At 34.1% G+C, this 12,818-nt stretch overlaps 1 protein-coding gene across 7 annotated transcripts in view; it reads left to right on the top strand.

The window, feature by feature from the left end:
• Positions 1–2,172: 2,172 nt before the first annotated feature.
• Positions 2,173–12,818, top strand: part of LOC129258765 (arf-GAP with SH3 domain, ANK repeat and PH domain-containing protein 2-like) — a 53,848-nt gene continuing 43,202 nt past the window's right edge. For all 7 annotated transcript variants that reach the window (XM_064097594.1, XM_064097568.1, XM_064097584.1 and 4 more), the window contains exons 1-3: positions 2,173–2,644; positions 4,371–4,495; positions 8,947–9,022. In XM_064097594.1, coding sequence (XP_063953664.1) covers positions 4,395–4,495; positions 8,947–9,022 — 177 coding nt within the window. In that variant the 5' untranslated portion in view covers positions 2,173–2,644; positions 4,371–4,394. The remainder of the gene's footprint in view (positions 2,645–4,370; positions 4,496–8,946; positions 9,023–12,818) is intronic.

The raw sequence follows: 12,818 nt of genomic DNA, 5'->3' as shown, positions 1-12,818 counted from the left end.
CGCTGGAATTGCCCATATACATGTATGTACATCATGCTCTGTTGGCATTGGCAGAAATGGCTTGCACAAACTGTACTTCTTTAAATTCTTTCACCAGACACTGTTGTTCATTCTTGCCAATTGTCTTGAAGTGATATCTAGGAGAGGAAATCACATGCTTATATATAGAAATACATTGGAACATGCAGACAAACAAAATGCCATGGACATAGATAAACTCCCAAGCCTTATGATCTGAGTGTCTAATCCCCTGTCATATCTCTGTGTTCATAGACAGGAAATGACAATTAATTAGCACTGCAACATTTTTTATGAAAGCATTTTATTGATTGTGACACTGCCAGACATTATGATATATTGGAAAATAACAAGTCTGCATTATAGTGTCATAATGTACAGGCATACATGTAGCAAAGGGCATCGCTTATGTTCTTTGCTGGTTTTAAATGTCAAGCCCACCCCAACAAAAAGTTGGATAAATAGAGAAAAATCAAGCAAACACAATGCTGAAAAATATCAATATGCGGATGTTAAATACGAAAGTTATGAAATTTCAAAATTTTTGGACAACTTGCAAATGAGGGAACCAATGACCAATGTCACCCATTCACTATCTCTTGTACCGGTATATTCTTCTGCATATTGTTTTACATTGTCATTTCATGATAAATGTAAGGCCTATTAACATAAGGAAAGAGCATCCATAATATTTGCTGGTGTGCATTTTATAATGAGCATTCATGATGAGGAGAGCTTTAATGAGCTGTTTGGGCTGACATGTATAATACCTCAGTCACATTTGCTCTACGGCTGACGTACGGCGAGTCGAAAACGGCCATTTTATTCATTTTTATTCAAACCACCTATACATGTAGCTATTACATAAAATGTTAAAACGGCTGTTTTTTTATCGCCGTACGGCCGCTGTAGAGCAAATGTGACTGAGGTATTAGAGTGCATTTAAATACAAAGTTAATTTATCAGTATGATCTTCATAACTATGTACTTTATAGTCCTAATTATGGATGTTTCTTTAAGATATATCTAAACAGGAGATTTGCTGATTGTAGCACAAATGCGTAATGTATACATGAAAATGCACATGTACATAAATATTGCGAGGCCTACTTTGTATAAAACAAAGACTGCTTTAAATAATGAAACTTGAAGTCTATTCCTTATGAGGCTGTTCTAACTACGTTCCTAAAACTAGTTTACTGGAAACTAGTTTAGTGGAAACTAGTTTAACGCGTAGTGAGAACGGTCGAAGCGGTCTTGGAAGCGATCTTCCAAACCAGTTTGGAAAACCACCTCGCGATGTAGTTTTCAAGATCGCTTTGCCTCGTTAAACTGGTTTTAGGGTAAGTGAGGACACAACCGTTCTTCGGGAAGAGATCTTTTCACATTTTGAGCGCGCTACTCCACACGACAGGTGTAGAGTGCCTATGCTGCGGTTTCGAATTTCGTGCGAAACGTGTCACCCCACTGAGAGCGTTTCCATAGCAACAAGAGCGCTTAACGTGAAGTGATTTTGAAAACCACTTTCGTGTGATCAAGTGGGAACGCTAGCAAAGCGATCTTCCAAAGTGGTTTCCTGAATCGGTTTCCAGTAAACTAGTTTTAGAAAGCGTAATGAGAACGGCCTCTTAGACTTCAAGAGAAAATATTGAGATTTCCATTTATGTAGCTCCTGTAATTTGAAGCACTCTAGCATAATCTCTTCTGGCAAGGCCAGAAGGTAGGCCTATTCAAAGCCTCAATCATTAAATCTCTATAGCATCAGTTGGGTAATAGTAATAACCTGTATTAAAACAAATTAGGTTTTCAATCAACTGGTAATCATGCAATATCATTTGAAATATTGATGTAAGCCAGGTATCATTTGAGATACTGTCAGATGTACAGGTATCAAAGCCGGATAATAATTTTATCCATTTCATCGTTAAAAGGGATCAACTCTGAGGGATTTCATGTGAAAAATTATTGCTTTTATGCTGATCATACATAGCTCATATTATTGAACGTGTGTTTACAAAGTGGAATAATGAAGGTTACAGTAGTTTAATTCTGAAGTAAACAATATTTATTTTCTTCTCATCGATTGCACGTATGGGTTGTTATTGAAATAGAACAAAAAATATTTTGCATACCAGTACATGTATTCAAGATTGAGTTACAAGTGAAATTGTGTTTAAGGAAATGAACTGGTAGAAAACTGAGCAAATCCGAATCGGCATGTTAAGTCACAGAGCTTTTTCTTGTTTTATTTAAGATCATTTTTAAAACAAATTCATACATTTTTTCCCTTCACACTTGTAATCTGAATTCCTCAAACTTGCACTACGCTCTACTAATTCTTATGAACTTAACTTATGTTTGGGGATAGGTAACAATTCAAGTTTTAATTTGTCTTTTCACATCTAAATACTGTAGACTCCAATTGATTATTCTCAAGTGTACCACTCATTCTCATTTGTGTTATGTTTTTGTTCTTGTAGCATATGTAGGAAACCTGCTGTCTTTCTCAGAGAATCTAGAGAAGCTAGGATCCAATTCCCTCACTCGGGAGGAGCCAGACCTGGGAGCTGCTTTCCTCAAGTTTTCTGTCGTCACCAAAGAGCTCGCAGCACTCCTCAAGAATCTTGTAAGCATATCAAATTTATGTCAGATTAACACTGTAAAAGAGGATGATGGTCCAGTGGGTATTGGTATCAAATGACTACAGTTTCTGTCTGCTATTACTTTGATCCCCACCTACAGATTTTTAAATGTGTGATTTTTATTTTTGGAAAAATTACAAAGAGTTTTAAATCCAAACTTTTTTGTAATAAATACATATATTATCAGACTTTGATGATTACTAAATTTCCATTTTGCAGAAGATTCTTGTCCTGAAATTCTGCTGTTGCTGTTCAGGCAAGCTGAACCCATCAATACTTATTAGATAAATTGTTGCTTTTGCAAAAGAAAGCACTTCGTATTATTTATAGTACATGTTTCGGTTCTCATACGGACCCACTTTTTCTAGAAAGTAAACTGTTGAAAGTCAAAGACCTGTATTTACTACAGTTCATGTATAGTTATAATAATAATGCACTTCCCCATATTTTTGATGCCATGTTCCCTAAAAATCAATTTTATCATAACTACCCCACGAGACACTCTGACGAGCTTCACATTCCACTTTACAGAACTTTACTGGCCAAAAATACATTCCTATTCAACGGTCCTAAATTCTGGAACTCACTAGCTAATAATATTAAAGACAGAGTCTCCTTAAATTCATTCAAACGTAAACTCAAACTTATCCTGCTTAATTCCTATAATTCTTCGCAACGGAACTAACACTTCATTATCTTGATTTAATCATTACATTTTTCACTTTTATTGTTTTATCTTTTTTCATCTGATATTGTCCAGTTATATCATCTTTTGTTATTTCACCAGATCAAGCTGGTTCGTGGTCAGCCCTTTCCCCATTCTTAGTTTTCCTCCTTTTATAAAGTAGTTATCTTGTCTTGTACTGTCCTGTCCTTTGTTTTGTCTTGTCTTCTATGTCTTGTCATCCCCTCTCTCTTTCTGTTTTTTTTCTTTCCTTTCTTCTGTCTTGCGCAGCACATCCTTTACTACGAAGACCTCTTTGTGTGAATAGCTTTGCATTTGTTCAGTAATCATATTTGCATCCGTATGATTTCTTTTGTTCTCTTTTTCTTTCCTGTAATACATATATGTACGCATATAAGAATAAGTCTACTATACTTTCTCCATTTCCAAGGGGGATCCACACTTTACAAGCTTTGCTTTTTAGTGGATCCCCTCATTTCCATTTATGCTCTATATTATACTGTTTTTTCTGGGTTTTTTTTTACGAAGTAAGAATGCCCTTCTGTAAAATTGTACTTGATTTGTATTACTTTATATTACTTTGTATTATGTTTTGAATGGAAATGAAATAAAAGAATAAAAAAAAGAATAAAAGCTATCCAAGATTAACCTCAAGATAATTTGTAAAAAGGAGACAATCAGTAGGCTACGATTTATGGGTTGGTTTACTTTTATTTCGAGATTACAATCAAGCCAGCTTTGGATTTTGGGGAAAAACGCCCTTTGGTACATTTTCTAGCTCATTCATTATAAAATGAAGATCACGCTCTCTTAAAAATTTAAATTCTTTGTGGAACCCATATTACACATGCTATGTATCTCACAGTCATACTCCAGACCCAGGCTTGATATTTTCCCGCTGGTTTTCTTGAATCTCAGGTTTAATCTTGAAGAGGGTTAACGTGGCTAAAATCTTATGATATTAGCAATCTTGGGTTGATGGATACCTAGTTCATGATGATACTGTTTTGTTTTGTCTTTTGCAGGTCCAGAATATCAATAACATCATCATGTTCCCATTGGACTCGCTCTTGAAGGGAGATTTAAAGGGGCAGAAAGGTGACCTCAAAAAACCTTTTGAGAAGGCTTGGAAAGACTATGAATCAAAGTAGTAAGTATCACTTCAATCTTTTATAAACTGCTTACCGGTATTAGCAATTGATGTCAAATTTGAATATGAATACAGCATATTTTCTTGTGTGAGAAGTTCACCAACAACCAGTTGCAAATTCTGGCTAATTACCATTACCCCCCCCCCAAAAAAAAAAAATCTTTGTGGGACATAAAATTTAATTGATTGAAAATTAAAAATTGAGAATTATTTCTTTTTCAACATCTTTAAATCAGATCACCTTGGGACTGATTCTTGATGCTGGAGGTAATTTTTTTTTTCAAATAAAATTAGACTGTATTTTATTGATCATTTGATTGTGGTAAAAAATATATTTCTTGTAAATGGTCAGATGATTGATTAAGTATCTTATGCACTGAAATGAATTTAAAATTCATTTTTAGAGACACAAAACATCCGAAGGGAAATCAAACTGTATTTTGACTCATTGGAGAAAGAAAATTGAGATGTGATACATGGACTTTGCAATAATTTTGACCAATGATACCTTAACATGATTTGTATGTTCCAGGAGTGTTTTATCTTCTCAAGTCTCATTTCAAAATCAATTTTAGGTTTCAATTTTTGTTGAATTTTATTTTCTTCCACCTAGCCACAAAAATAATGTAGGGTAGTTACAGTGGTGGTAAAAAGCAAGTGAACCCCACCAGAAAATGCACTCCTTCATGCTGAGTGTTGAATGGAGCCCAGAGAAATAAACTTTACAATGTATTAGTATTTTACCACCTGACTTCACAATTGAATATAAATCATGACAACACTTGGAACACTTAAAATATGTTAATTTTCTGGTGGGGTTCACTAACTTTTTAGCACCATTGTATGTGAACAGCTGCAGTGAATTAATGTTTTTTTGTTGTTGAGGAATTAAAAAAATTTAGGTTCAAATCAAAGAAAAGTATTAAACATAACTGTCAATATTATCTGTGCATATCTGATTACACTTAGGCCTAAACATTTCATATGTGCTGTATATACATTACTTGTAGATGGATTTAGGATTCTCGATAGGTCTGTAACTTACTATCTGTAAAATTCCCACATGTATGAAATATCAGGGGGTATGAAGATTGGAGAATAGGTTAATTGTAAACAATGCTGAAATATTGAATGAGATCAATCATGGGAGAATAACTAGTTGTTTACAACTGTATTTAGATACAGCATGGTTTGTTTACTCCACAGTGTAATCTTCATTTTTATGGATTGCTTTATTCATAAATCTAGTATGGAAAGGATTGTAGATTGATTTCCCCCATTCATACACACTAAATCGGATCTCGGGCATGATGGAGATATCTTGATAAAAAACCTCTGTGCTATCAGTTGGACCCCGAGGCGCAATTATTTATCTGTCATTCTAATGCTGCCATAAATTATTTTGTGCTGCGTTTCGGCCAGTGCAAGGGACCCCAAAAAGGGGGAAATACAGAGAAAGGCACATATATTTATATGCCGTATATCTACCCCTTTTTGGACATGGAAGATTATGACTCATCTTACTGCTATTATTACAGTAGTGTTCACACTGTTCATGTTTTTTAGACAGAAATTCAATTCAATCTCAGATCTTGCAAATTACTATAGAATAAAATGAGATTTGTCAAATTGCTCCTAGCAGAAAATGAAATTCTGTTAAAAGCTGAACATTTACATTATTTGCAATTAAAATTGGTTAAATATCACCCTAAATGGATTTCTTTTTATTGTGAAGAGTAAAATGAAATAAATAGCCCATTGAAAGTATCAAAAAAAGGATGGATCTTTGAATTTGAAAATATAAAAAAATGAATTGGCATTTCTGTGACTTAATACTATCTATATGAAGATTTGCAAGCTCCCATCCTATTTCCTGAGCACTATGAAATATTTTCTTTTTGATTTCCTATTTATGCAGTGATTTATAATTGTATATTATTTTTTAAATGTTTTATTTTTTAACTTTTTTATTTGAGAAATGAAAGAGTAAATTTTTTCCACATTGACAATGAAAAATATTTTATAGAAAGAGTGAATATAATTTTTTGTCAAATATATTTGCCTTTTGTTTGGTGCAGCTTTTCTCTTGTATATCTGCATTGACAGTGTATGTAACAATTTTCCTGACATTGCAGTCATAGCCAAATAAAAGTATGGTTTAGAGGCGAGTAATGTAGGTGTAAAGCTGCCGAGTGTTTGATAGAGAACTAGGTATTTCCTATTATATTTCCCCTTGCAAATCATTTTAAAAGAATTTGTTAATATGGAAAACAAGAAATAATTTTTTCTTCATAAATTCTGTTCACCATTGTAAAGATGGCATCAATAAAATTGAATACCAGCATGTTTATAGTAGCACAGTAAAGTCCATTTTGAAATATGTGAAAGTAATGTTTCTGAAAGAAGTACTCACCTGGCAAGCTGTTAAATGCATTAATCTTGTAAATTTATATTTTGTAGATTCCATTAAAGTGTAAATTGTCAATGAAACAATCTCTCAATGTTTCAAATATTTGTACAAGTATGTGAAACGGGGGAGCCGTTTCAGAAAGGGTCAAGTGTGTCTTGAAGTCATGCCAAAGTCCCAATGTCTCATCATGATTATTTAGGACGAGTCCACTGAGCATTATCTGACCAATGCAGTGATTTATAAATGCACATGGGAATTGAAGTGTGACTTAAAGACATAATCTGTGAAATAAAACTTTATTTCCAAGGAATTCAAAAAGTAAGCATGTAGATTCCCCACAAATATTCCATGCAAGGCAACCATTGGTAATGTCTTGTACATGAAAATTCTTACATACTTGGTGGGAAAAGCCTACTTTAATTTACATTTGGGCAGTTTCACAGTTACGGAGTGACATTCAGAAACAGGTTTTTAGCATTCAAACAAAGATATCTCACATATTTAAGTAGTTATTTGCAAAGAAATGGTACCTGACAGTAGTTGCTGAAACCCACTTTTCAAAATAATAACATTTTTTATTTTGATCCACTGAATTAATGAGATATGAATATTCATAAACTTGGTTACGGAGTGACGTAAAATGGACATGCATATTTGAGGAGAAAACATATTACTCAAACTCTGTGAACTTTAAATGGCTGTGAGTTATTGATTGGATTCTATGTTCTAGCTTTAATATGCTGCATTACATTAAAAAATTTGTGTATTTTTTCATTAATTACAACTCAAAACATAAACCCATACCTGGTTACGGAGTGACATTTGAAATATTCACACACAGGCAACGTAAAATGAACTTATATAAAAATACATTTTCTTTTGATATGATGTAAAAGGATGACCTTCAGATTATCCAAAAGAAAATTTTACAAAACAAGCAACAGTTTTCTGTTAAATTGAAATTAAGTAAAAAACAATATATATGTAGTCCCATGTATAGAATTTTTTGTATGGTATTGATTCTCCTATAAGGAGATGCGTAAGAAAAAAAAGTGGCTAATTATGTTCCCCTTTTGTATTTATGAAATCACATATGAGTTTTTATAGAAAAAAATTATCCAGATTTGAAATAGAGCCAATATAAATTTTTGGAAAATGTCCACTTTTGCTTGGAATTGCCCATTTACGGTATCAATAACAAATTGGAATTACACTGTACACTAATCCCTCCGGCTGTAATATCAGTCAATTTTATCATAACGAGTGCACATAATTGTGCCTAAGTTTCATGTGTAAAATAAATTACTGAAATGGTGACTATTTATAAATTGCGAAACCTCCCGGAACATGATGAATGTGTTATGGTTGTAATGAATATAGCTAGTGATAGTGGAGTCATTGGGATGTCTTTATATGGTCGTTACCAATCACATGTGAAGTAATGGTCTTTCTTCCATGGAAAAGATTTTTGTTGTCCCCAGTCAGATTAATTTGAACATATCAGCAGCCTGGCAAGCTAGTAACAACATCTAAAAGTTTATGATGAAGATAAAATGGTATAAAAATCCCTGCTGTGGTTGAACTTTGCCGAGTTTGATCTCCACTGCAGAATCATTGTGAAGACTTTTTGACTGATCTTGATTGATCAATAAAGCACTGATCTTGTAAGAAAGGCTAGATGCAGCCATGTTTTGATGCTGGATGATGAAAATGTGATGAATGGACTGTCAAAGTAATACAACTCAAGCGTGGGAGGAAACTAACTGAGAAGCACTTTTATTTAAGTATGTGGGGCTGTGAAAACAAGGGCAATGTTCTGTGTAATGTGAAAAATGTCCCGTTTTGGGGAAACAAAATTGTGGCTGAAAATGCGTTCCAAATGCATTGATTGGATATTAAATGCCTGTCCATAGCACAAAATAAAAATATTAAAGACTTTGAAAATATGCTGTTTTGATAACATTGAGAATCATTCAAAGATATTTCTAGATTCTTCCTTAAAAATTTGTGGCTTACATATATATATCTCATTTCTTTTCAGCTCAAAAATTGAAAGGGAGAAGAAACAGCAAGCTCGAGATGCTGGTCTCATCAGACAAGTTGTGTCTGGGCCAGAGGTAAGAATAAAATCATTTTGTCTTTTTTCACAGTTTTCTTCTGGAGAGCCATTATTATTCATTGAATGTTCAGCCCATAGTTGCTTATTAACATTGATAAAACAGAGAGTTAATCATTCTTACTTTGAGAACAAATCATAATTTTCCATTCCAAGCTCTTCTACATCCTGTTTTCTTCATAATTTAAATTGATGTTACATTTATATTTAACTAAATCATCTCTATGTTTGCTGTTGGAAATGATGGGAGGTCTGATGGTAAAATTTTGACTGATGTTGATGTAGAAATACCCAGCAAAATTGTATTAAATGAAAATAGGGAAAAGTTTAATATATTTTCATTGTTCTTAAAATTCCAATGAATGGGATCCCTTTGTCAGCACCTAGTGCGTATAAAATAGTAATGATCATCTTTAAATTCTAGCATTTGAATGGAATTCAGTCAGATTTCCAGCCCAAGACGAATGTTTTCTTAAAAGTCTGCTGGCTTCGTGATAGTCCTGTACATGCAGGAATGGGGATTCCATAAATTGGTGTGTGGTGCAAGCTCACGTTGGTGATACGTCTATCAGTGCTAGCCCTCAGACTTGACTATTTAAACACGGAAAGTGAGTCAGTGGAAAGGAGTTCCAAGGGAAGACTGTTGATATTAATAGCAACATGACAGGTTATCATCAGATTGCTGCAATGCAAGACTGTTCGTGGTCCACGTAGCCCACAAGTAAACCAAGTATATTGTCTATGATGAGAAAGTAATATTTGTTAGTAACGCCCTTCTTGCTGGTACAATACAGTAGTTGATATCATATTTGAGAGTCAGAAGGATATCGACTGGCTCACTTTGTAAAAAAATTTGCCACGAATGGTACCTTTGGTAAATGCCAAGGTAATGCATGTTTTGCTTAAGATGATCTAATCAACAAAATGGTTATATGGAATTTGAAGTTGTTGTAGCAGTTTTGACTCCAGCTTTGTAATCAGAGGGCCATGTGTTACAAATCCTGCAGAGGCACTCAAATCCTTTGGCAAGGCCTCAATTTACACTTGGCCTCCCTCTACCATTTGTCAAGTGGGTACCCTGTAGGATGCGAACGGAAATGATGGGGTTTCACAATTTAAGCTACTTGACAGCTTATTACTTGAATATTACTCCCCAGGTAATGGAGGTTGTGCATACACTGTAGGCCGGCAAGCCCAAATCAAATGTTTACATACAATTTTTTTCTATAAGACATTGTAGAGATGTACTATCTAAAAGTGGAATGTTATAATTATTATGTAGCATATGAGATCTTCAGTAGATGTTATAGCCCAGCCATGATTTGTAGGTGATCAATATATTGGAAGGATTTATTCATTTTAGTGAAGGTTTCAGGGTCAGTTCTTCAACCAAGTGGGCATGGCCAGGTGAAATGTTGGTTAAGTTGAAGTTGACTTTATTTTTTCAAGAGCACAAGAGCAGCATGATATTGTGAGCTTGAATCGTCTCAGGTGAATGCGAACGTATCAATGTACGTCCCACTATATAGATTGGCCATATGATGAAGCTATTTCACAAATTACCTGCTTTTCGCAGGATCATGAGCCTCATTAATTTCTCAGTTGGCATTGCATCTGTGGCACACATGGTTCATTCCTCATTATCCAGCTGTCTGCCTGTTCTTCAAAGTTTACTTTCCCAGATGATCGCCTGGTGAGATGTGTATAAAATGATGATGACCTCTTTCCAACCTTCAACCTGGATATATGCACTTTTGGGGAGAACTCTCTCAAAAAGATATCCAATTTATACTCATTCATGGTTGAAGGATGGCTTTCTTTTCCTTTTATTGAGGTTTGAAAATTATTGAAGTTAGAAATTAAATTGGTTATTAGTGATGAGAAGACAGTTTCTATCACAAATGCCTCCATATTACACCCAAGTAGATTTGATCTGTACAGGCACCTTCTCCTTCATGTATCCCAAATTTAAAGGTATTGTTTAACCTTGTGAGCAGCCGATTAAAAAAATTCTCAAACCAAGATGAAACATGTGTACAAGTGCATGTATTAGAACTAAGAAACCCTGAAAACAACCATTATTGAGAATGAAAAGCTAAAACTACAAGGCAAACTCCAATTTTGTAAATAGGCGTCTTATAGACGCCTAAATAGTACACATAAGTGTATGGGATGAAATTAAGATGGTGTTTTCGGTCACTTTATATTTCAATTTTTGAAGCACTAAATAATTATTTTCGAATGCAATTTTTTCTGGGCTTCATTTTTGTAACATATCACAGACACAGGTGACAAGTGTGACCTTCTAGCTCAGATTTTTAAAAAGTCAAATCAATGTTAACCAATCACTTTAACCCTGGCCCTGGCTTTTTTGAAGATTTTTCTTTCAAGGGTCTCTATCTGTCCAAGAGTTGGGAACATTTCTTACTTGATCATTTTGATATCTGTTTTATAAATTTTGTTATAACCTTAGTTACAAACTTAATTATTTTCTAAATAATATAAATTTGATGGATCCAGTCAAGCTGACAATGTTTAATCTCTGTTTCATGATTCTGGTAGTCACTCTGAGTGGCTCTCCTCATACACTATTTCGCTTTCTATTCCGAGTGATTCATTCTGTAATAGAGCAACAGTTAAGTTGTATATGAAAGTCCATGGTGTCTTAATTTTTTATAGGAACTGTCAAAGTCCATGCGTATCACACCCCAATCGTACAACACATAGAGCTAGCGAGATAGGAAGGAAATGAGTGCTGGATAGAGGGTTATTTCCTGAATGAAAAAAAAAAAATAATAATAATTTTTCTCTCGGTAAAGAGTATAGATACAAATATTATTCCATTTGAGGAGAGTTTAGCTGCACTGATTTGATTAATGGAAATATTACACCTATTATTAAGTGTGTGTAACCTTTTTCTGAGCTTTTGTTTTACTACAATATTTACTGTAACTGCCATCACCACGAGCAACAACATCATAAACAAAAAAGAAGTACATGCTGACATCAATAGCAGTACAGGAAATTCTATGCTTTATAATTTGTTGCAGCATATAGGCATGTGCAAGGTCATATACAGGACATGTACTTTTACAGCGTGCACATATTAACCCCTCGACTACTGAATTCTGTATACCCCACAGCCTTAAAACAGAGACCAACCAGTTCCAGAGTCACAGGATACAAAGTAATTTTAAAACCTGAAGGAATTTTTTTTGTAGGTTTATTGTGTCCCCATAAATCTAGATGGTGGTTGTGTCGACTGCATAGAATAATACCTTTAAAATTGTTGTTAACCTTTCAAGAAGTAGGTTGATTGTCTGGTAATGCGGACATGGTATTTAGAACGATAGGTCTCATAGAAATTTGGGCTATTACGTTGCAATGATCAGGAATTATTACCTGTATGTAGGACTTCTCCCCCATTACTATTAGTGATATGATATCTACCAGTCCTTCACGTTTATGATTTCGTGGAGCTCAATAAATCGCTCTCCTTATTTTTTGAGGAGCTCAATTGAGCTCCTCAGAATCGCTCTCCTTGAGGAGCTCAAATCAATTCAATACAATACATGTATGATAAATTGTAGATGTTTCTTAACATCGTATATGCAATACCTGTGTAGCTATTAATTAATCTGTGGTGAAACTAGACCTGGGTCAATACGTTTACAAAATATCGCGCTCCTGCTAAAAAAAAAAAAATACTTTACAAATAAATTGCTAAAATTTCACATTTTACATCTTTAAATCCATGAAATGGCCATCTATTTTCCATAATTCCTTGAAATTATTTT

Source organism: Lytechinus pictus, chromosome 1 (genome assembly GCF_037042905.1).
Source record: "Lytechinus pictus isolate F3 Inbred chromosome 1, Lp3.0, whole genome shotgun sequence".
In the NCBI taxonomy this organism is placed as follows: Eukaryota; Metazoa; Echinodermata; class Echinoidea; order Temnopleuroida; family Toxopneustidae; genus Lytechinus; species Lytechinus pictus.
The sequence above is the reverse complement of the archived record's forward strand: the minus strand, read 5'-3'. Positions and strand labels throughout refer to the sequence as shown.